At 42.2% G+C, this 21,758-nt stretch overlaps 1 protein-coding gene, 1 long non-coding RNA gene and 1 other non-coding gene across 5 annotated transcripts in view; 2 read left to right on the top strand and 1 right to left on the bottom strand.

Moving 5' to 3' along the window:
• LOC133252620 (uncharacterized) overlaps positions 1–17,839 on the bottom strand; it is a 29,422-nt gene extending 11,583 nt beyond the window's left edge. Inside the window, exons 1-2 of the long non-coding RNA XR_009738002.1 lie at positions 17,367–17,839; positions 14,522–14,637 (exon numbers count right to left, since the gene is read on the bottom strand). This is a non-coding gene — a long non-coding RNA (uncharacterized LOC133252620). The remainder of the gene's footprint in view (positions 1–14,521; positions 14,638–17,366) is intronic.
• Positions 1–21,518, top strand: part of PDCD1LG2 (programmed cell death 1 ligand 2) — a 96,913-nt gene extending 75,395 nt beyond the window's left edge. For all 3 annotated transcript variants that reach the window (XM_061425364.1, XM_061425366.1, XM_061425363.1), the window contains one exon: positions 18,205–21,518. In XM_061425364.1, the coding sequence (XP_061281348.1) occupies positions 18,205–18,216 (12 nt within the window). In that variant the 3' untranslated portion in view covers positions 18,217–21,518. The remainder of the gene's footprint in view (positions 1–18,204) is intronic.
• On the top strand, positions 4,657–4,759 carry LOC133253524 (U6 spliceosomal RNA). Its single transcript, XR_009738317.1, has one exon. It is a non-coding gene; the product is annotated as a U6 spliceosomal RNA (small nuclear RNA).
• Positions 21,519–21,758: the final 240 nt, after the last annotated feature.

The raw sequence follows: 21,758 nt of genomic DNA, 5'->3' as shown, positions 1-21,758 counted from the left end.
AGACATGCAGATGACACCACCCTTATGACAGAAAGTGAAGAGGAACTCAAAAGCCTCTTGATGAAAGTGAAAGAGGAGAGTGAAAAAGTTGGCTTAAAGCTCAACATTCAGAAAACGAAGGTCATGGCATCCAGTCCCACCACTTCATGGAAATAGATGGGGAAACAGTGGAAACAGTGTCAAACTTTATTTTTCTGGGCTCCACAATCACTACAGGTGGTGACTGCAGTCATGAAATTAAAAGACGCTTACTCCTTGGAAGAAAAGCTATGACCAACCTAGACAGCATATTAAAAAGCAGAGACATTACTTTGCCAACAAAGGTCCATCAAGTCAAAGCTATGGTTTTTCCACTAGTCATGTATGGATCTGAGAGTTGGATTATAAAAAAGCTGAGTGCTGAAGAATTAATGTTTTTGAACTATGGTGTTGGAGAAGAATTTTGAGAGTCCTTGGACTACAAGGAGATCCAGCCAGTCCATCCTAAAGGAAATCAGTCCTGAATATTCATTGGAAGGACTGATGCTGAAGCTGAAACTCCAATACTTTGGCCACCTGAGGCGAAGAACTGACTCATTGGAAAAGACCCTGGTGCTGGGAAGGATTGAAGGTGGGAGGAGAAGGGGACGACAGAGGATGAGAGAGCTGGATGGCATCCCTGACTCATTGGACATGAGGTTGAGTAAACTCTGGGAGTTGGTGATGGATAGGGAAGCCTGGCATGCTGGAGTCCATGAGGTTTCAAAGAGTTAGACATGACTGAGCAACTGAACTAACCTGAGATCTCAAACCAATATTGGCTCATAGATCTTAACAAAATACTGTGGAATTGAATTGAGGACAAAAGCAGAGAGTCTAGGGAAAAGAGACCAATGAGGAAAATTGTAATAATGAATCTTGAGCACATCCGGTGGCAAGGGGTCCCTGTCCCTCCAGCACATGCATTCCTACCACCTGTGTGGTCTGTCCCTCCAGTGGTGATGGATGCATTGGATTCATATAGCTTGATGACCAGCCATTATTAACATTATTCCAACCACCATCCTCTCTTCCCACCCCATCCTAATTCTATAGCTCCTGAACAAACTGATTACAACTTGACTTTTCATACAGATTTTTCTATGGGAATAGAATATTGTGAACCAATTTCTGATATGCACATTGATGATATTTCTTACTATACTAAAGTCCTAGGAATTTGGTTAGCATGGTCCAATTTTTTAGTTTAATTCTGAGTGTACTGACAGAATCAATTTTCTGGACCTTTAAGGTAAGACCTTGGTGATGTCAACTTTCCTGTTAGGACACTTAGGGTGGTCATCATCTGCCTCCTACAACACATGTTGTCTATAACTGTGTATTCTCAAAAGCAGGCTCCACTTAGGAGAGGCAAACTCAAAGAGAGCAGCATGGTTTCTGCTCAGTTCTATTTGTTCTATAAAAACAGAATTCCATTTTAAAACAGAACAGCTGCAAGAAGTACAGAGGAAGCAACCAATGCCTGAAATTTTGTGTTGTATGGATCAAAGAGGAATATAATCAGGCTGCTAGTCAAGTCAGGCAACATCCCAGTGCCTCAGTTCCCCTTGCTTTAAAATTCAAAAAAATGAAAGGCTTTATAAGTCATTTAACATTCAAAGCAAAACAAAACTTAAGTAGGCCTTTTAAATCATTACATTGGCAAAAACCTTTTTAAATTTTAACACATAATGCTCAAAATACGGTGAAGGCAATGGCAACCCACTCCAGTACTCTTGCCTGGAAAATCCCATGGACAGAGGAGCCTGGTAGGCTGCAGTCCATAGGGTCGCTAAGAGTCAGACACGACTGATCGACTTCATTTTCACTTTTCACTTTCATGCATTGGAGAAGGAAATGGCAACCCACTCCAGTATTCTTGCCTGGAGAATCCCAGGGACAGAGGAGCCTAGTGGGCTGCCATCTATGAGGTCGCACAGAGTCGGACACGACTGAAGCGATTTAGCAGCAGCAGCTCCAGAATATGTTGTTAAATTGATAGAAGTTGAGTCTGGCAGGATATAGTCTATAAGTATAGTCTATAGACAAGGAGTCGCACACGACTGAAGTGACTTAACACAGACACACACACAGTCTTAAGTTGTTAGTGGTCATATAAATCAGTACAAATTTGGAGGAAGGTGATTTGTCTATAGATCAGGGCTCTTAAAGTTTTTCTACCATTTGCTTGAGGAATTCTACATATTTAAATCTGAGGAAATAATAAAAAAAAAAAACAGAAAAAGCAATAAACATGGAGATGTTCATTACAAATGTAAATATATATATATATGATTTTTTAAAAGCTTTGCCATAACACTGAAAGAAAAAAAATGTACAAAACTCTATACTTTGATTACTCAAGTTTTTAAAAAATGAACTAGAAAAAATTATTGAATAAATAGCAAGAATCATGTCGAGGTTCATACTTTTATCCAAAATACCATTCCAAGGGTTTTTTAAAAAAGGAAATCCATAGACTGAAGTGGAATACATTATTATATTAAAACACACATTACAGTGTTACCTGTTGTTGTTTAGTCGCTAAGTCGTGTCCACCTCCTCTTCGATTCCATGGACTATAGCCTGCCAGGCTTCTCTGTCCATGAGACTTTCCCGGCAAGAATATTGCAGTGGGTTGGCATTTCCTCCTCCAGGGGATCTTCCCAACCCAGGTATCAAACCCGGGTCTCCTGCATTGGCTGGTGAATTCATTACCACTGAAGCACCCGGAAAGCCCATACAGTGTTATTTGCTGCTGCTGCGCTAAGTCGCTTCAGTCCTTTCCGACTCTGTGCAACCCCTGAGACGGCAGCCCACCAGGCTCCCCCATCCCTGGGATTCTCCAAGTAAGAATACTGGAGTGGGTTGCCATTTCCTTCTCCAATGCATGAAAGAGAAAAGTGAAAGTGAAGTCGCTCAGTCGTGTCCGACTCTTAGCGACCCCATGGACTGCAGCGCACCAGACTCCTCCGTCCATGGGATTTTCCAGGCAAGAGTACTGGAGTGGGGTGCCATTGCCTTCTCTGACAGTGTTATCTAGATGGCCCCAAACTGGAAATAATGTCAAACAAAACAGAAGCAAATTAGTCATAGTGATATATATTTGCATTACAGATCACTATCTAGTTATAAAGATTATGTAGAAATATGAAATAACTATGATATAATTTTAAGTAGAGAAATAGTTTCTATATATTGAACGCTTACCATGAGCCTGTCATTCTGTTACTCAATTTATATACTTTATCGCTTTTTGTGCTGGCAGAACCTGGTAAGTAGGTAGAGTGCTATCCTCAGTGACAGTAAGACAATTGTAACAAGGTTGCTTAATAACTTTCCTGAGTTCACACAGCTAGTAGTCAGACCTGCTACTGCCGCTGCTAAGTCGCTTCAGTCGTGTCCGACTCTGTGTGACCCCATAGACGGCAGCCCACCAGGCTCCGCCGTCCCTGGGATTCTCCAGGCAAGAACACTGGAGTGGGTTGCCATTTCCTTCTCCAATGCAGGAAAGTGAAAAGTGAAAGTGAAGTCGCTCAGTCATGTCCGACTCTTAGCGACCCCATGGACTGCAGCCTACCAGGTTCCTCCGTCCATGGGATTTTCCAGGCAAGAGTACTGGAGTGGGGTGCCATTGCCTTCTCCGAGACCCAAAGCTAACTGATATCAAAGCCGTTTCTCCTTAACTAAAATGCTATAAAAGCCCTAGACACCTAAGGTAGTAAACAAAGGTAAATGTAATATACATATATGTAGAAAAAGAGAAAATCGGACTGGAGCAATGGTGTTCAGTTCAGTTCAGGCACCTCAGCCGTGTCCGACTCTTTGCGACCCCATGAACTGCAGCACACCAGGCCTCCCTGTCCATCACCAACTCACGGAGCCAACCCAAACTTATGTCCATTGAGGCGGTGATGCCATCCAACCATCTTATCCTCTGTCGTCCCCTTCTCCTCCTGCCCTCAATCTTTCCCACCATCAGGGTCTTTTCAGAAGAGTCAGCTCTTCACACCAGGTGGCCAAAGTATTGGAGTTTCAACTTCAACATCAGTCCTTCCAATGAACACCCAGGTGCAATGGTATAAATAGTCTCATAGTAACTGTTTCCCTTCTATTACAATGTTGAGTACAAAGAAACTAGCAAATAAAATGTTAACAGTGAGAATCAGACAAAAGTCTGGAAAGAAGTATACTAAAGTATTAATAGAGTTTTGTTAAAGTGGTAGAGTTCAGTGTAATTTTCTCCTTTTCTCTATTTTACAAGGTTTTTTGATAACATATATTGCTTCCCTGGTAGCTCAACTGGTAAAGAAGCTGCCTGCAATGCAGGAGCCACAGGTTTGATTCCTAGGTTGGGAAGATCGCCTGGAGAAGGCATAGGTTACCCATTCCAGTATTCTTGGGCTTCCCTGGTGGCTCAGATGGTAAAGAATCTGTCTGTGATGGCTAAGACCGGGGATCGATCCCTGAGTTGGGAAGATCCCCTGGAGAAGGGAACAGCTACCCACTCCATGGGTAGAGTTCCATGGACTCCATGGACAGAGGAACCTGGCAGGCTACAGTTCATGGGGTCACAAAGAGTCAGACACGACTGAGTGACTTTCACACTTCACATAAGACTTTTGAAAAATATTTTAAATGCTTCAGCAACATATATGCTAAAATTGGAAAGATACTGAGAAAGATAGTATGGCCCCTGCACAGGGATGACACACAATTTCATGAAGCATCACACACAAACACATACACACACACACACACACACACACACACACATGTACATCTGTCCTCTGTGATACAGAAACCAGAGCTCTGTAATACAGAAACCAGAGCTCTGTAAAACTTATTGATCATTGAAACACTGTGATGTTCAGAAACAGCAATGGTACTCCTGGTGATATAAGTGTTATTAAGAATACAGTATATCTGTCATTTCTTTCAAAATTCTTGAGGTTACTTTCCATAGAGTCCTATTTTTTAAAACAGGTTTGAGAAGAAAATCTAAAAGCTGATATTCCTTCCTTTTTTTTACTCCCTTCCTCTCCTTTCCTTTGCTTTTTTAACTGTACAATTTGTGTGGTATGGTGATAACAGTAACTTTCTCTGTTTATGTGATAAGTACAAGGGCCAATTTTATTTTCGTTATATTCTTCCTGTATTTGAAAGGTTTTGAAAAACACATTTAACAATTTAAATCTGAAAAATTATCTTTAAATTTAACATTCTAAATTATTAAATTTGAAAGTGTTTAAAAGTATTTTTGAAATTTTAGAAGTTCTGTATTTATTGAAAATCAAAACATGGCACACATACCAAGTATAATGATATGTTTGGCAAAATTCTTGTATGCACAACTCGTGTTTTTTCCCTTTCTGATGCAAACTTTTACTTGTGTTTTGAAGAGACTCTAAACAGAAACTAAAAGGAAAATTTGCTAAGTGAAAGTTTGAGAAGGTTCTGGGGTTGCCAGCGTCCTGCCTGCTTAGCTGAACGCCGCAGTGGCCGCTGCACGCACCGCTCGGCTGGGCTGCAGCTCAGCACTTGACACGCATGTGACAGCACGAGCGTCTCGCGTTCTTTCCGAGTGGTGCTCTGGGGAGTCATCCTCAAGAACCACCCTCCTAAAGGCAGAAAACTCGGGGCTGGGGAGCGAGAGGGGTCTTTCCAAAACACAAAAACTCTTCTGAGTGTTCTAAAAATGAAGAGGAGGAAAGAACAGTGACTACTAGATGCTAAAATGTGACATTTGAAAGTGTTAGGAAAAATGCCAGACTGACAACTCCAGCTATAACCCCCCAAGTCAAAATGAAAGTTCAAGCTCAGGCTGATAGAGGCCCTACTTTTCTGAATGTTCATCAGCAAGGTGGGAAATTCATCAGACTACCCGGACGGCATGTCCTCCCTTTCTGAGCTGCTGGGAGGAAAGGTTTAGTTCCCAGGATCTATCCAGTTCTGTCTTGAAAGTCTGAACCTCAATCAGCATTGTGTGAGATACAAAGTCTATATTAGATATGCTTCACCCTGGGGAATTTATAGGAAGTGGGAGGAATACATCATATATAGGAAAAGTTGTATAAAAACAAGGCCACATAAAATTGTCTGATGTGTGGAACAGACCATAAAGCAAAGAAATTCAGAGTGGATGGGAGCTTCTATGGGAGGGAGAAACACTAGAGACCTGGGGGAAGATGAGAAATTCACTGGCCCTGGAGGATTTTCCATGATGAGTGGGGAGTAATGGGGGCAAGGCTGATATTTAAAAAAATCACCAGGCATTACAAACAGGAGTAAGAAGGGAGCAAATAAAACAAACTAATTCTATCAGCATTAGTGACAATCATCATCATTCTAAGTTAGATTCCTGTGACAAGTTAAAATTTGCAAAGGATTTTAAAAATGTATTTATTTTTGGCTACACTGGGTGTTTGTTGCTGTGTATGGGCTTTCTTTAGTTGCGGTGCTCAGGCTTCTCATCACCATGTCTTCCCTTGTTGCAGAGGACTGGCTCCAGGGTGCGCAGGCTTCAGCAGTTGCGGACGGTGGGCTCTAGAATTCTGATTCAGCAGTTGTGGCATTCAGGCTTAGTTGCCCTGCAGCATGTGGAATCATCCCAGACCAGGGATCAAATCCATGTCCCCTGCTTTAGCAGGCAGATTCTTAGCCACTGGACCACCACTGGACTCCCTGACAAGCGTTTTTAAATGTCTATATTCTGGTTGAGCTGCTAAGTCATGTCTGACTCTTTTGTGACTCCATGGGCTATAGCCCATGGGATTTCCCAGGCAAGAGGACTGCAGTGGGTTGCCATTTCCTCCTCCAGGGGATCTTCCCAACCCAGGGATCAAACATGTGTCTCCTACATTGGCAGGTGGGTTCTTTACCACTAAGCCACCTGGGAAGCAGCCTTCCTAACAGCTAAGGGAGTAGGGCAACTACTCCTAAATCAGAGATAAGGAAACTTGGTTCAGAGAAGTTAAATAACTTGCCTAATTTACTCCATTTCTACTTTTAGTAACATTACCAGTTTGGTAATTCAGAGAGGTGCCAAGGACACAGAATATCTTTATTTGTAGCATAGCATAGCATATAATAAAGTGTTACATTTACATGCATGTGAATAAATTAGTATGATTGGAGAAGAAGTCAGGCTGACAAAGTAACTGGTAAGAAATTGACTTCTTTCTGGGGGCTTAATATGAAAAAATATGACTGATACCATCCTTGTAAATTATAACTGTGCCACAGCTACAAATGCAAGCTGAATTGAAATCCAGTTGCCAAAAACTAAGGAGAACTTCAGAACCACCAATAGCAGGATATTGTTCAAAGCTGGGAGCAGATAGTCTTGCCGTCTTCCTACTATATCTAGACCAGACTGCATCTAGAATATTTGGTCTATTCTGGGCTCTATCTATTAACTGGAACACTGATATGTGGGAATAAATCTGGAGGAAGCACCGAAGATGGTGATGGGGCTGGAAACCACCATAACCTAGTAATACCTTAAAAGTTGGGTGTATTTCTCCTGAAGAAGGTTTATTAAGGGAAGACATGAAAGTCAAGTTCAATGGGTACAAGTTACATTTAAGTAGAGTTTCACCCAGAACTGAAAAGGACTTGCTTACAACTTGAAATATTCATCAAAAGTTAACCTCCCAGTTCTTGGAAATAGTCTCATAGCCTGGAAATGCCATTTTTCATGATGCTCTAGAAGGTACTCTTCTTTTAGGAGGTAAATTTATAAGGTCTCCTTCTTGCCCTAAAACCCTATGATTTCTCAAACTAGCTACTTTACTTCTCTTGTGGGAGTCGAGTTAGAATGAAACAGTTCTTAAATTCCCTTCTTGCTCTCTCCTTCTATGAAGTATCTCATTCTAAAGTTCAGCCTTACTTGTGTTTCACAGTAATATCAGAGACAGGAATCTTTCATTTCAGCTTGACTCTCAAGATCTTATCCTCAAATGAACTTTTACCACTACCAACTGAAATAAGTTCTTAAAATCTTCTAGTCAATGAATCATCAAATGAGTCAGCTTTTCAAGCTTAATTGGCTTGGTTCCTTGATAACTATGTCACCTTGCCATATTTCTTTTTCAGTATTATTTTTTTTTTCCTAAACTGTTTTTAAACTCAAACATCCTGCTTTCAACACTCTTTGTATCTAAGAATATAGTGGGGCTGATGACACAGGATGAGAAACTTGTAGAGGGTAACAAATATCTTCCTTTTGACTGGTAGATGTTGTCAGGAGTAGAGAAGGACTGATGTGAAATTCTGGGCTTGACCTTACGGCAGTAACTAGAAGTCTTAGGAGTATCTTTTGAAAGACTTGCCTCCAGACAGGATCAGTCACCATAGGAAAAGTAGGTGGCTGTGTTTGCATGTGTTCTGAGGGATTCTGGGAAGTCCCTACCCTTTCCCCTATATGTATACCCACCCATTGCTCCATCCTTCCATCTTTAGAAATAATTTCATTTAGGCCACAAAGTCTTTTAAGACTTTAAAAAGCTCCTTGTTCGTGCTAGGTCACTTCAGTCGTGTCTGACTCTTTTGAACACTATGGACCATAGTCCTCCAGGCTTCTCTGTCCATGGGATTCTCCAGGCAAGAATACTGGAGTGGGTATTCTGCCGTGCCCTCCTCCAGGGGATCTTCCCAACCCAGGGATCGAACCCACATCTCTTACGTCTCCTGCATTGTCAGGCAGGTTCTTTACACTAGCACTACCTGGAAGCCCAATAAGCTCGGGGCAGAATACTGTGGAGAAGCAGGAAACGGGGAGTAATTTCATAAAGTTGCCTAGTTGAGTCTGTCTGTTCCTTTACAACCAGCCTTAAGGCGAAGAGAAGGTGTAGGCCTGGGTTGAAGGCAACTCTGCCACTAACCAGCTACATCACCAGAGGCAGCTGATGCTCTCTTAGCCTTAGTTTCTTTATATGTAAAACAGTGAATCTTATCTGGCTGTATTTTGAAGGAATTAAAGATAATACACTGAATTTCCTATCACAGTTAGTATATAACCATAGAGCCAGAACTTAAGGAACCCTTAGCTACTAGTATAAGTAATTTGTCTTAAAAGCCGGATTTGGGGATAACAAAGTCTGCTCAGCCAGACTTCATGCAGAAATGAAAATCCTGGGATTTGCAGAAAATATTCTCTTAACAATAAATGCCCTCTATTATGAGGTATGACAGCTTAGGCTGGGAGCAAATATTTCATGAAATCTTAATTGCTAGAAATAAGAAGTTGAGGTGCAGAGATGAGGAGAAGCTACTTGTGTTTTTAGTTTTCTGGGTTTTTTTTTTTTTTTTTTAGTTTTTCTAGAAGAAAGATATTAAATTTACATTTAAGGTGGATTATTTCAGGGTAAAAAGATTAATAATTTTTTTAAATCACATAAAGGTAAAGCCAAGATCCTAATCTGGAACAGAAAGTTTGAGACCATTCATTCCTTTATTCCCGCAGTCCCAACCTTTTTGACACCAGGGACTGGCTTCATGGAAGACAGTTTTTCCAGACCTGGGGGGCAAAGGTGGTGGGGGGACAGAATGGTTTAGGCTATAATGCAAACGGTGGGGAGTGGCAGAGGAAGCTTCATTTGCTCGCCTCCTGCTGTGCAGCCAGGTTCCTAACAGGGCTGGGGGTTGGAGACCCCTGCTTTATTCGCTCAGCAAATATTTGAGTACTTGCTACATATATTACACAAGGTAGTGAACATAAAAAGCACTGATTATGCAAAAAGGTTGTCTTTGCAGTGAGTAGAATTACAGTCTTGAACCTGTGTTTCCTTGGGGTCTGGAAGGAGAAGCTTGGTTAATGGACTCTGGTCTATAGGAAACTTGATCCCTTCGCCATGGCAGCAGGATAGGGACAGAGGGAGAGAAACCCTTCCTTGGAGAGGAGAATAGGAAATGGTTTGGGCCTCCCCAGTGGCTCAGAAGTAAAGAATCTGCCTGGAATGAAGGAGCCGCAGGAGACATGGGTTCGATCCCCTGGGTCAGAAAGATCCCTTGGAGGAAAGCATGGCAACCCACTCCAGTACTCTTGCCTGGAGAATCCCATGGACAGAGCAGCCTGGTGACCTACAGTCCATGGGGTCACAAAGAGTCAGACACGACTGAAGCAACTTAGCAAGCACTCAGGAGATATTTTGGAGGATCCAGATATTTTTACTTTTATGCATCATTTTTTCTTTCTCCTTAAGTAAAGTTAGGCTAAATGTTGCAGTCTGTTCCCCGTTGAGAAGGGTTACCCTTGAGGCTCCAAGTAGTTGACTGAAATAAGCACTCCCTAGGAATTCCCAGAAGTTTGGGGGAGAAGTCAGATATTGACTTCTGCAGTCAGGTGAGAGGTGACTCTCAGAGTTATTTGGGCATTAACTAGAATTGGTATTCTTTGAAGGCAGGACTCCTCAGTTATACATTTGTCCTTGTGGGCAGTTTGAATAATCCTCACAAAGTGCCTGGAGACACACTCCCATGATAGCAAGCCACTGGGCACAGTTTCCAAGAGTATCAAGTCAGAGCAGCTCACTCTCCACAAACTCACAAACTCAAATAACATGAAACGTGCAAGTTATTTTACATGCTGGGGTACAGATGTGCTGAGCATGTGGACTCAGTTCAGTCCAGTCGCTCAGTCGTGTCCGACTCTTTGCGACCCCACGAATCGCAGCCAAAGTACTGGAGTTTTAGCTTCAGCATCATTCCCTCCAAAGAAATCCCAGGGCATGTGGACTAGAGCTTGCCAATCCAAGGTTATTTCCTTTTATTCCTCTTCTCTTTTCTTACCTATCATCCATGCTTCTCCCAAGCTCCCTCTTGGGCCCTGTTTCCTTAGTTCAGTTCAGTCGCTCAGTCGTGTAGGACTCTGCGACCCCATGAATTGCAGCATGCCAGGCCTCCCTGTCCATCACCAATTCCCAGAGTTCACCCAGACTCATGTCCATCGAGTCACTGATGCCATCCAGCCATCTCATCCTCTGTCGTCCCCTTCTCCTCCTGCCCCTAATCTCTCCCAGCATCAGAGTCTTTTCCAATAAGTTAACTCTTCGCATGAGGTGGCCAAAGTATTGGAGTTTCAGCTTCAGCATCAGTCTTTCCAATGAACACCCAGGACTGAACTCCTTTAGGATGGACTGGTTGGATCTCCTTGCAGTCCAAGGGACTCTCAAGAGTCTTCTCCAACACCACAGTTCAAAAGCATCAATTCTTCAGCACTCAGCTTTCTTCACAGTCCAACTCTTACATCCATACATGACCACTGGAAAAACCATAGCCTTGACTAGACGGACCTTTGTTGGCAAAGTAATATCTCTGCTTTTCAATATGCTATCTAGGTTGGTCATAACTTTACTTCCAAAGAGTAAGTGTCTTTTATTTTCATGGCTGCAATCACCATCTGCAGTGATTTTGGAGCCCCCAAAAATAAAGTCTGACACTGTTTCCACTGTTTCCCCATCTATCTGCCATGAAGTAATGGGACCAGATGCCATGATCTTTGTTTTCTGAATGTTGAGTTTTAAGCCAACTTTTTCACTCTCCTCTTTCACTTTCATCAAGAAGCTTTTTAGTTCCTCTTCACTTTCTGCCATAAGAGTGGTGTCATCTGCATATCTGAGGTTATTGACATTTCTCCCGGCAATCTGGATTCCAGCTTGTGCTTCTTCCAGCCCAGCGTTTCTCATGATGTACTTTGCATATAAGTTAAATAAGCAGAGTGACAATATACAGCCTTGACGTACTCCTTTTCTTATTTGGAACCAGTCTGTTGTTCCATGTCCAGTTCTAACTGTTGCTTCCTGACCTGCATATAGGTTTCTCAAGAGGCAGATCAGGTGGTCTGGTATTCCCATCTCTTTCAGAATTTCCCACAGTTTATTGTGGTCTACACAGTCAAAGGCTTTGGCATAGTCAATAAAGCAGAAATAGATGTTTTTCTGGAACTCTCTTGCTTTTTCCATGATCCAGCGGATGTTGGCAATTTGATCTCTGGTTCCTCTGCCTTTTCTAAAACCAGCTTGAACATCTGGAAGTTCATGGTTCACGTACTGCTGAAGCCTGGCTTGGAGAATGTTGAGTGTTACTTTACTAGCCTGTGAGATGAGTGCAATTGTGTAGTAGTTTGATCATTCTCTGGCATTGCCTTTCTTTGGGATTGGAATGAACACTGACCTTTTCCAGTCCTGTGGCCACTGCTGAGTTTTCCAAATTTGCTGGCATATTGAGTGAAGCACTTTCACAGAATCATCTTTCAGGATTTGAAATAGCTCAACTGGAATTCCATCACCTCCACTAGCTTTGTTTGTAGTGATGCTTTCTAAGGCCCACTTGACTTCACGTTCTAGGATGTCTGGCTCTAGGTGAGTGGTCACACCGTCGTGATTATCTGGGTCGTGAAGCTCTTTTTTGTACAGTTCTTCTGTGTATTCTTACCACCTCTTCTTAATATCTTCTGCTTTTGTTAGGTCCATACCATTTCTGTCCTTTATCGAGCCCATCTTTGCATGAAATGTTCCCTTGGTATCTCTAATTTTCTTGAAGAGATCTCTAGTCTTTCCCATTCTGTTGTTTTCTTCTATTTCTTTGAATTGATCATAAATAAAAGCAAAGAAGAAATTAACATGTAGGGAAATCTGCCATGCTAAACACTGTGTGGGCTGTTCCACATAAATTATATCATTTAATCCTTTACAGGGTTTTCCCTGGTGGCTCAGCCGTAAAGAATCTGCCTGCAATGCAGGAGACGCAGGTTCAATATCTGGGTCAGGAAGATCCCCTGGAGGAGGGCATGGCAACCCACCCCAGAATTCTTGCCTGGAGAATTCCATAGACAGAGGAACGTAGCAGGCTACATTCCAAGAGGTCACAAAGAGTCAGACATTACTGAGCACAAACACATGCACAAGCCCTTACAACAATTTGGCAAAATAGGTAAGGTTATCGCCTTTCTCTGATAAGAAATGGAAGCTGAGAGTCCTATGTCCAAAGTACGACAACCAGCAAGAAGGTAGCAGTCCTGGGGTCCAAATACAGGTTTATGTAACAACAAAGTTCTTTACACCAAACCACAGAGGAAAGTGTATGTTGGGAAAGAAACATAATTAAAAAGGAAAACATATTGGGAGATATGTTTCTGCTTCCAAGCAAACATAAGTAATTACCCATCAGTAGACACTGACCTCCAATTGTAACTAAAACCCAAGACACAGGGGGCACAGGTTCAGACATTTCCTCTCCACCTAGAAAACTGCCACAGAGGAAAGAGAAGTAAAATGCAGTTTCAGGTAGATCATGACAAAGTCAACTAATCTTTCTTGGGTGATAGGAGTAAAGGAGCCGTATTGGTCTGTCCTGGGGAGTCAAACAGTTACCTCAAAGGTTAATGTAAATCTGTTTTTTTTTTTTAATTTAATTTTATTTTATTTTTAAACTTTACATAATTGTATTAGTTTTGCCAAATATCAAAATGGATCCACCACAGGTATACATGTGTTCCCCATCCTGAACCCTCCTCCCTCCTCCCTGGGATGACCCAGAGGGATGGTAAATCTGTTTTTTAAAACACAGGTTTTTTTATATATACAGCCCCAAAAGTTAAAGCTTAAAAAAAAAATCCCTCATTCATGCAAAATCATGTTGACATATAAAGACACATCTGTGGTCCACAGCTTGATCATTTGTAGTCCTCTTATAAAGCACCAACCACACGGGGCTTTGTAGACCAGTAACAGTTGGTGGGTTGGCACAGATGCATGAACCACACTTTGACAGCAATGACACTTTCAATTACAACACTCTTAGCGTGGGTTATTCTAAGAAAAATCCAGCCATTTAAACCTCAACATGGTCTCCACATATCAAATTACAGCAAATTCTTTCTTTCTTCTTTTTGTCTCTCTTTTTTTTAAACTCAAGCAATCTCTGGGGCTGCTTAAAAGAAGTCTTTAGTACCTATAGACTTCCCGAAGGAAATGAGAGACATTAGGAGGTCTCAATTATATTTTTTTTCCACATAAATCTGAGCAAGACTGTTATTTTTATCATCTCAAAGATTAAAGTTGCCACAGGCAGCACGAGGGTAGAATCTTGATGTTTGCGTATTTCTTCCCTGTTTTCCCTGTCTCCTGATCCTGAACCCACACACAGAGAGCACACATAAGCTGAGCGACTTACTCATGGCAAGCATTTTAACTGGTCTTTTTTAAGTCATATTGTGAAATCTGTTTAAAAAGCCACACCAGACACCACCATGCCATCCACTTCACCTTTCTTTTGTCATCCATGTTTTGTGGTAACATGGTTTTCTATCACAGAACGATGACACTCTTGCCTTAAGTGGTTTCTGTGATGAATTCCCAGACAGAGTTTGGGGGAAAAGCGTTATTTCTCTTTTGCTTCCCCTACCCCAAAGGTCCCTTAAGTGTACCTCAAACGTTTCAGCCTAGTCTCCTTTTGAGGGGAAATTAGTCAGTGGCTCATAGAAATATACCCCAGCTCTTACCTTAGTGGCTTACCAAAACCAGAACTGGCCCCTCACTCAGTCAGGTCCAATCATGATCTTCCACAGACCCTGAAGCCATACTTGAACCTGGATTTTTTCCCCCATTTAGGATTCCCCTTGGAGAAAAAGAATCAGGGAAACCACATACAGAGGATTGAGCAAAGAACAGAAACCACCAGAGCCTCCCAGCTTCAACTGTTCCTACTGTCCTGATGACCCTCCCAGGGCTAGTGAGGAAGAAGGTCTAGCACAGGGAAGAGAGTGGCTTTTAGATCCCTTGGGGAAGGGATCTCTTGTGAGATCTGAAAGTGTGTGGAAATCCCTGCAGTTACTAGGAAAATGCAGATATCCGTGCCTGACAAATAGTTGGTGCTCAATATATACAGTAAATAGTTGAATGAATAAATGGGCAAAAAGAAGCAGAAGAGAAGAGGATGAAGCAGAGCTTCACAGATAACTTTCATTTGCCTTCCTTCCTGGGCTCTTTTTTTTTTTTTTTTTAAGATTTTTATTTACTTATTTTATTGTTTGGCTGTGCTGGGTCTTCATCGAGGCATGCGCACTTTCTCTAGTTGCGGCGAGGAGGGGCTACTCTCTACTTGCAGTGCGAGGGCTTCTCATTGCAGTGGATTTTCTTGTTGGGGAGCACTGGCTCTAGGCTCGCAGGCTTCAGCAGTTGGATCCTGTGGGCTCAGTAGCTGCGGCTCGCAGACTTAGCTGCCGTGAGGGATGTGAAATCTTCCCAGACCAGTGACTGAAAGTGTGTCCCTTGTATTGCAAGGCAGATTCTTATCCATTGGGCCACCAGGGAAGCACAGCAGTTACCCTTTTTCTTTTTTGCTCTTCATCCTTAAGAATAGCCATGCCACTTTGCTTTTCTTATTTCCTAATTACTCTCTTAATTTTTCCCCCAGATGTTTCATGTACATTGGTTTAAAAAGCGAGATCACACAGAAGAGCTAACAATGAAAATCCAGTTACAAGGAAAAGCTCTATTCTTTCAGCTTTAATCCTTTTCTCCAGAGGGAGACAGTTTTAACTGTGCTAACTTCTGCTTGTTAGAATGTAGGTTCAGATTCAATAGGTCTTGATGAGGCCCAAGATTCTGCACTTCTATCATTTGCCTGGTAATGCCAAAGCTGCCCTATGGAGGAGTCTAGAACTTTGAGTAGCAAGGACCTAGACCATGCTATAGTGTCTTCCAGCTTCAATTCTTGTCAAATCTCTTCCACTCTCACCCCCAACTTGGCACTCGACCATCATCAGTGACTCATAAAGCCTCAAACGTGCTGTGCTCTTCAAACCTGCATGGCTTTGTACATCTTCCCTCTGCTCCTCAGCCCCTTCACTGAATGAGCTTCTTTGTGTCTCAGCTCATGCTTAATCTCTTCTATGAAACCTCCCCCAGATTCCCATCCTACCAGAGGTTCAGGCCCTCTCTTCTCTGTGCTCATCACACTGTACTACAACGTGCTGTTTCCATGTCCAGGGCTATTGCATAGGATTGCTCAGCTTGTGCCCAAGGACAAGGATCCCTGGTCAAGAAAGCAAGAGGGGCTGAAGTCCATCCTGTTCTCTGCTTGCTGCATCAGTGGAGGCCTAGTGCACAGCTGCCTCTGCTAGGAGGCAGAGATGATTTTTCTGTTTCACACAAAGTTACCATATGGGCTGATTTTCTGTCTTTTCTACCAGATGTGGTGTCCTTGAGGAAGGAATCAAGTCTCTTTCACCTTTATGTTTTTATTTACTAGTATAGTGCCTGTCACAGTTCAGTGTTCAATGAAATGTTTGTTGAATGGATAAATGATAAGAAAAAGAAATGAAGCACAAAAGCAAAGCACAGACAATAATTTCACTCAGTTCTAAAATTAACTGAATTGTAAGCAAGAGGTCTGGAATTTGCTAATTGCTGATAAAAAGGCAAGGACTTCAAAACTCCACTTTGCTAAAAAGGATGGTAATAAGTATTGGTGAAAAGATATAAAGGCTACAGTCAGCACCTTTAGAAGACTCATCAGAACCAGTAAAGAAATAGGCCGCCCAGAATCAGTGCTAAATGGTCATGTCTTTTCAGATCTAGGGAAATATGAGGAAGATTCTGAGGATATTATTTGGTCATAAGATTTAGAGGCTCCTAAAATCAGCAAGAAGGTCCTGAGAACAAGAAGAAGTGATGACAAAAAACCATGCATTTATATAGAGAGGCTGAAGTCAGAAACAAAACAGAGAATGCATTAGATTGTGAAAATGAGATTCCCATGACTGCTAGGAGCCCTGGGCTTTATTGAGAGAGGCACAACCCGGATAAAGAAGCATCTTCATACGGATCTTTTAAATGGGGTCCATTCAATCTGCTTTGCATGAGCTCCTTGGGTGTTTCCACAGAATGTCTCTCCAGTAAGACTGGAAGCTTCTGGAAGTTGGGACCAAGGCTTGGACACTTTTTATCTTCCTGAGACTGTGTGATACTCTGAAATGAAGTAGGTGCCAGATATGCGTGGAGTTCACAGCTGTCAATGACCATAAAGTAAGGGAGTGCTGAAGTGCTAGTCATCCTCCGCCGAAATCGCAATTTCACCTCAGCACTGAGAAAGAGATTCCTCTGAGAAACATCCTGATACCTTGCAAAAACCCAACCTGGGCTTTGCTTTCTTACATCGTCTTATTCTCATTAAGGCCAGTTTCTGAAGATACAACTGGTTCCCCCAACTGGTAGTAAGAGGAACCGAGAATCTTAAATACTGTATGCTACCATGTGACTTCAGGATAAAATGTTATTCAAAACAAAACCTAAATTAAACACACACACACACAAAGGAAAATAGAATAAGATCATCAAACTTACATTTACCTCTCACCAAGATTTGACCCGAGATCTCCAACAAACAAATTGGGAGGTGTTTGACAGCATCTGGGGCCTTATCTTTTCATCTAAGGGGTTTTCTGGTCTAGTTATCTAGCACCAGCACTTGTGATCAGTGTGATAAAGAGTCACTAGCAAAAATAGTAGAAATGAGGTCTTTCTGACACATCACTATCATGAGACATACCGCTGATTACTGCCCAGGACCCATAGACTCTGCTGAAATTGAGAATTGGGCAACTGCAAAGTTTCCTCTTTTTAAGGCATAAAAAGTGCTAACTTCATGTATTTATTCCCTGGGTCATTTCTAAAAGGAAGGCAAACTAATTAACTTTTTTTTTTTTTTTTAAGAAAATCGGCCAAACAGCAAATACTCATTTTAAAAAGGCTTTCAGTTATTTAAAAAACTCATTATCATTTTAGGAAAAAAAATTAAAATTTAAAGAAGTCCAAAAAAAAAAAAAGAGAGAGAGAGAGAGAGAGAGGTTATGGTAATCCACCTGTTGTCACCAACTAGGTGAATTCTTTACGGAGTCACCACAGAAGCCCAGCACAACTTTATCAATGTCTTACTGTAACTTTTCAAGCCATAGAGAAAATCAGCACCTGAAAACTGTTCTCACACTCAGTGGGTAAACCAAATGTAGGCTATGCTCTTACACTCTGAGGTTCAGTGAAATTGTGCAAGTAAAAAATATTCGGGAAATCTTAAATGTCAAATGCAAATATTAAGAAAATATGTGACTGTTGATCACTTCTTTCAGTGGATGACTGTGCAGATTTCCTGATCTGTCACATAGCTTTCTTTTTAACCAAACAGGAAAGGTTTTGACATCCTTGTTTGCTGTTTCTACATCTTGAAGAAAAGCTGAAAGCACCTTTCTAGATACTGGCTGCTACTGCTGCTGCTGCTAAGTCTCTTCAGTCGTGTCCGACTCTTCGCGACCCCATGGACTACAGCCCACCAGGCTCCTCTGCCCATGGGATTCTCCAGGCAAGAGTACTGGAGTGGGGTCCCATTGCCTTCGCCTAGATACTGGCTGCTGCTGCTGCTGCTAAGTCACTTCAGTCGTGTCCGACTCTGTGTGACCCCATAAACTGCAGCCCACCAGGCCCCCCCGTTGCTGGGATTCTCCAGGCTGGCACACACCAAAAAACTCCTTTCAGGAAAGTTAGAGAAATCTCAGAATGTTATTTATCAAGCAGTTCAGGTGTATCCTTTTGAAAAAGATTGACTCTGCAGATTTTATTACTTAGACTGTCACCTATAAGACAGTTCTTCTGAGTGTCCATAACATTTTTACTTATATAGCTCTTTGGCGGGGGCGGGGTGGGGGGCGAGGGTTGTTTTTCACCCACTTCTCAGAGGAACTCTGAGGTGATCTAACACCTTTGGAAACCACACCTTTGGAAACAGTAGGCTGTTAAATTTCTTACTCAGTGATACAGAATTGCTTTTAAGCTGAGTTTTGAAGCTGTAAACTTCAAACTCTGATTTAAGCACCAAAGATGTTTTGGGCAAACTGTGTTGCTTGGCATGTAAAAAACAACAGTAGCAAGCACAAAGTTCTTACAGTGTGTCAGGACCTATTCTTTGTGCTTTACAACTATAACTAACTCACACTTAAGCTTCATAATAAAATCCTCACAATCATCCTATGAATCAGATACTGTTATTGTTCCCATTTTATATATGAGGAACAGAAAGCAATTTGCCCAAAGTCACAGAGCTGTTAAGTGGCCAAGCCGGTGATAGGAACTGGCCATCTGTCTCGGAGTCTGTGTCTCTAAGTCTCATCTAGCAATCTACCCCACTACCAGTTGAAAATTACATTGACTCCTTTTAGCCACCCTCCTCCAACATTAAACCCACTTGAGTAATTGAATGCCAAGTTCAGTAAAGCTGCATTCTCTTAACAACCCCTTTTCCCAAGGTCCATGGGAGAAGCTGGCTATTTGCCCGGGGAAGCCTGTCTGAAGGGGTTTGTGTGTGTGCACGCCTGCTCAGTCGTGTCTGACTCTATGTGGCCCCATGGACTGTAGTCCGCCAGACTTCTCTGTCCATGGAATTTTCCAGGCAAGAATCCTGGAGTGAGTTGCTGTGCCCTCTTCCAGGCGACCTTCCTGACCCAGGGATTAAACCTTCGTCTCTTATGTCTCCTGCGCTGGCAGCTGGATTCTTTAGCACTAGCACCACCTGGGAAGCCCCTGAAGGGCTTTAATAGAAACTAACTCTGTCACCGGGGAGAGAAAAGTGAGTTTTCTTGTTCATTTAGCGTGAAAAACCTCTTAAACTGACTGATTTCTTTCCCCTTCTCTGCTGCCAACAGCTACAGGTGAGAAGGTCTCCTGGGTATATTTCACATGATCTGCCTCAAGTAAAGAAAGGTCATGTGCCCTCAAAGAAGACAGCAACTTCTCACCTCAGCTTTACTGCCTCAAGTAAAGAAGGGTCATGTGCCCTCAAAGAAGACAGCAACTTCTCACCTCAGCTTTACTGCCTCAAGTAAAGAAGGGTCATGTGCCCTCAAAGAAGACAGCAACTTCTCACCTCACCTTTACTGCTAACTGCAGACTTCACCTACAGGAAGAGTATAAGGGGAACGAGCAGGAATTATAAAAATTCTGTTGATGACGTAAATAAACCTCATCAGCTTTCATTTTCTCAGCTGGGAGGGCAACCCACATGGTTAAAGCCAAGAAAGAAACTCTCAAGTTATTGTATTAACAATTCTGTTCTTTGGAGGAGACATCATAAAAAACCTTGGGATGGTAGAGCTGGAACTCTTTTAGCATCATCCCCCACATTTTAAAGATAGGGAAACTGAGACCCACAGGGGACTCCTGGCCTGCTCATGATAACACAACTAATTTGTGATTTAAAAAAATATATATATTCCTTTTTTGGATTATTTTCTTTTGAAGAAAGAACAAATTAATTAGCCTGTTTGGCCTTCTAGAAATGGCTTATGGCATAAGGCTCATGACATGAAGTCAGCATTTTATTGCCTTACACGGAGGAAACTGCAGTTATTACCTCCAATCCCCAAATGGGTCATTTTAGACCCTAGGGCCTATGTATTGGCATGAAATGGAGAAGTGTCTTGGTCTTTGGTCACGTAACTACTATGCTTCTTACTCTCTGTTGCTGGCTGGTCCTGTAGCCTCTGTTGGGCTCTTTTGCCCTCGGCAGTTTGCAGAGATACTCCCACAACGGTCCTCTCTTTTGATCACAGGTCTGCCACAAGGGATTTCTGCCACTGCCCTTGAGACTGAAGGGCTCAGGCCAGGCTCCCACAGGCATGCATTCAGGCTTCCCCCACCAGAGGTCTCAATCCCTTTGGAGTACTGTGCACAATTGCAATCAGATCCCCAGCTCTGATAGAACCTCCTGCACATCTGCTCCTCCCAGTAGCCTATCCATGCCAGTCTCATGCCTTCTCCCTTCTCCTTAGGGTCTGGCCACTTCCTTTCCCCTCCTCTTGCACAACTGCAGTTCTTACTATCCCAGACATTTTCCAAAGTAAGGGTTATAATGCAACCCTCAGACTAGGAAGCCCTGACCTTCTGGAATAGAAAGCAAGATCCCTGTTATCCTGAACCAATTATTTATCTGTTTAATGTCTGACTGTCTTCAGATTATGAAGAGAGAATGAAATTGAGGATTAGGATCAGGTTAAAGTTAGAGTGAGATTTAGGATCCTTCTGTCTGTTCACTTTTGCCTCCCCTCTGCCAGCTCAGGGCCTGATAAATAATAGTCACTCAATACATATTTTCAGAGGTAAGAAAGGGAGGAAGGAGAAAGGGAGGAAGCTATTACAGTGGTATTGAAATAACAGCAATACTGAAATAACAAGTGTCTGATTTAAGGTAGTCTTAGAGGACATAAAGAGAAAAGAGTGGGAATGAAGTGGAAAACTATTAGGAAGAAATAATGTACAGGGTTTGATAACAAATTTGCCATGAAATATGTGAAATACAGCAGTCATGGGTGATTCAGAGATTTTATTTACTTATTTTGCTGCACTGGGGCTTCATTGTAGCACATTAAAATATGGGATCTTAGTCTCCAACCAGGGATTAAACCCATGTCCTTTGCATTGAAAGGCAGATTTTTAACCAATGGACCACCAGAGAAGGTGCTCTGGGACTGTGGGAGAACAACTGGGTTGGTTTTGCTGGTAAAGAATGGAGGTTGGTGAAGGGCTTGTGAACACCGGGTCTAGTTTGGAAACTGTAAGTTATCTGGGGAGCATGTCCAGCAGGCAGATATATCTGTGGGTCTCACTGTTTTAAATACATGTGAACAGGAAAACCAAAATCAAATTGTGAGGTGGGAAGAGTTGTCTTTAGAAAGTCCCTTCTCTTTTAGG

This window comes from Bos javanicus, chromosome 8, assembly GCF_032452875.1.
Source record: "Bos javanicus breed banteng chromosome 8, ARS-OSU_banteng_1.0, whole genome shotgun sequence".
In the NCBI taxonomy this organism is placed as follows: Eukaryota; Metazoa; Chordata; class Mammalia; order Artiodactyla; family Bovidae; genus Bos; species Bos javanicus.
The sequence above is the reverse complement of the archived record's forward strand: the minus strand, read 5'-3'. Positions and strand labels throughout refer to the sequence as shown.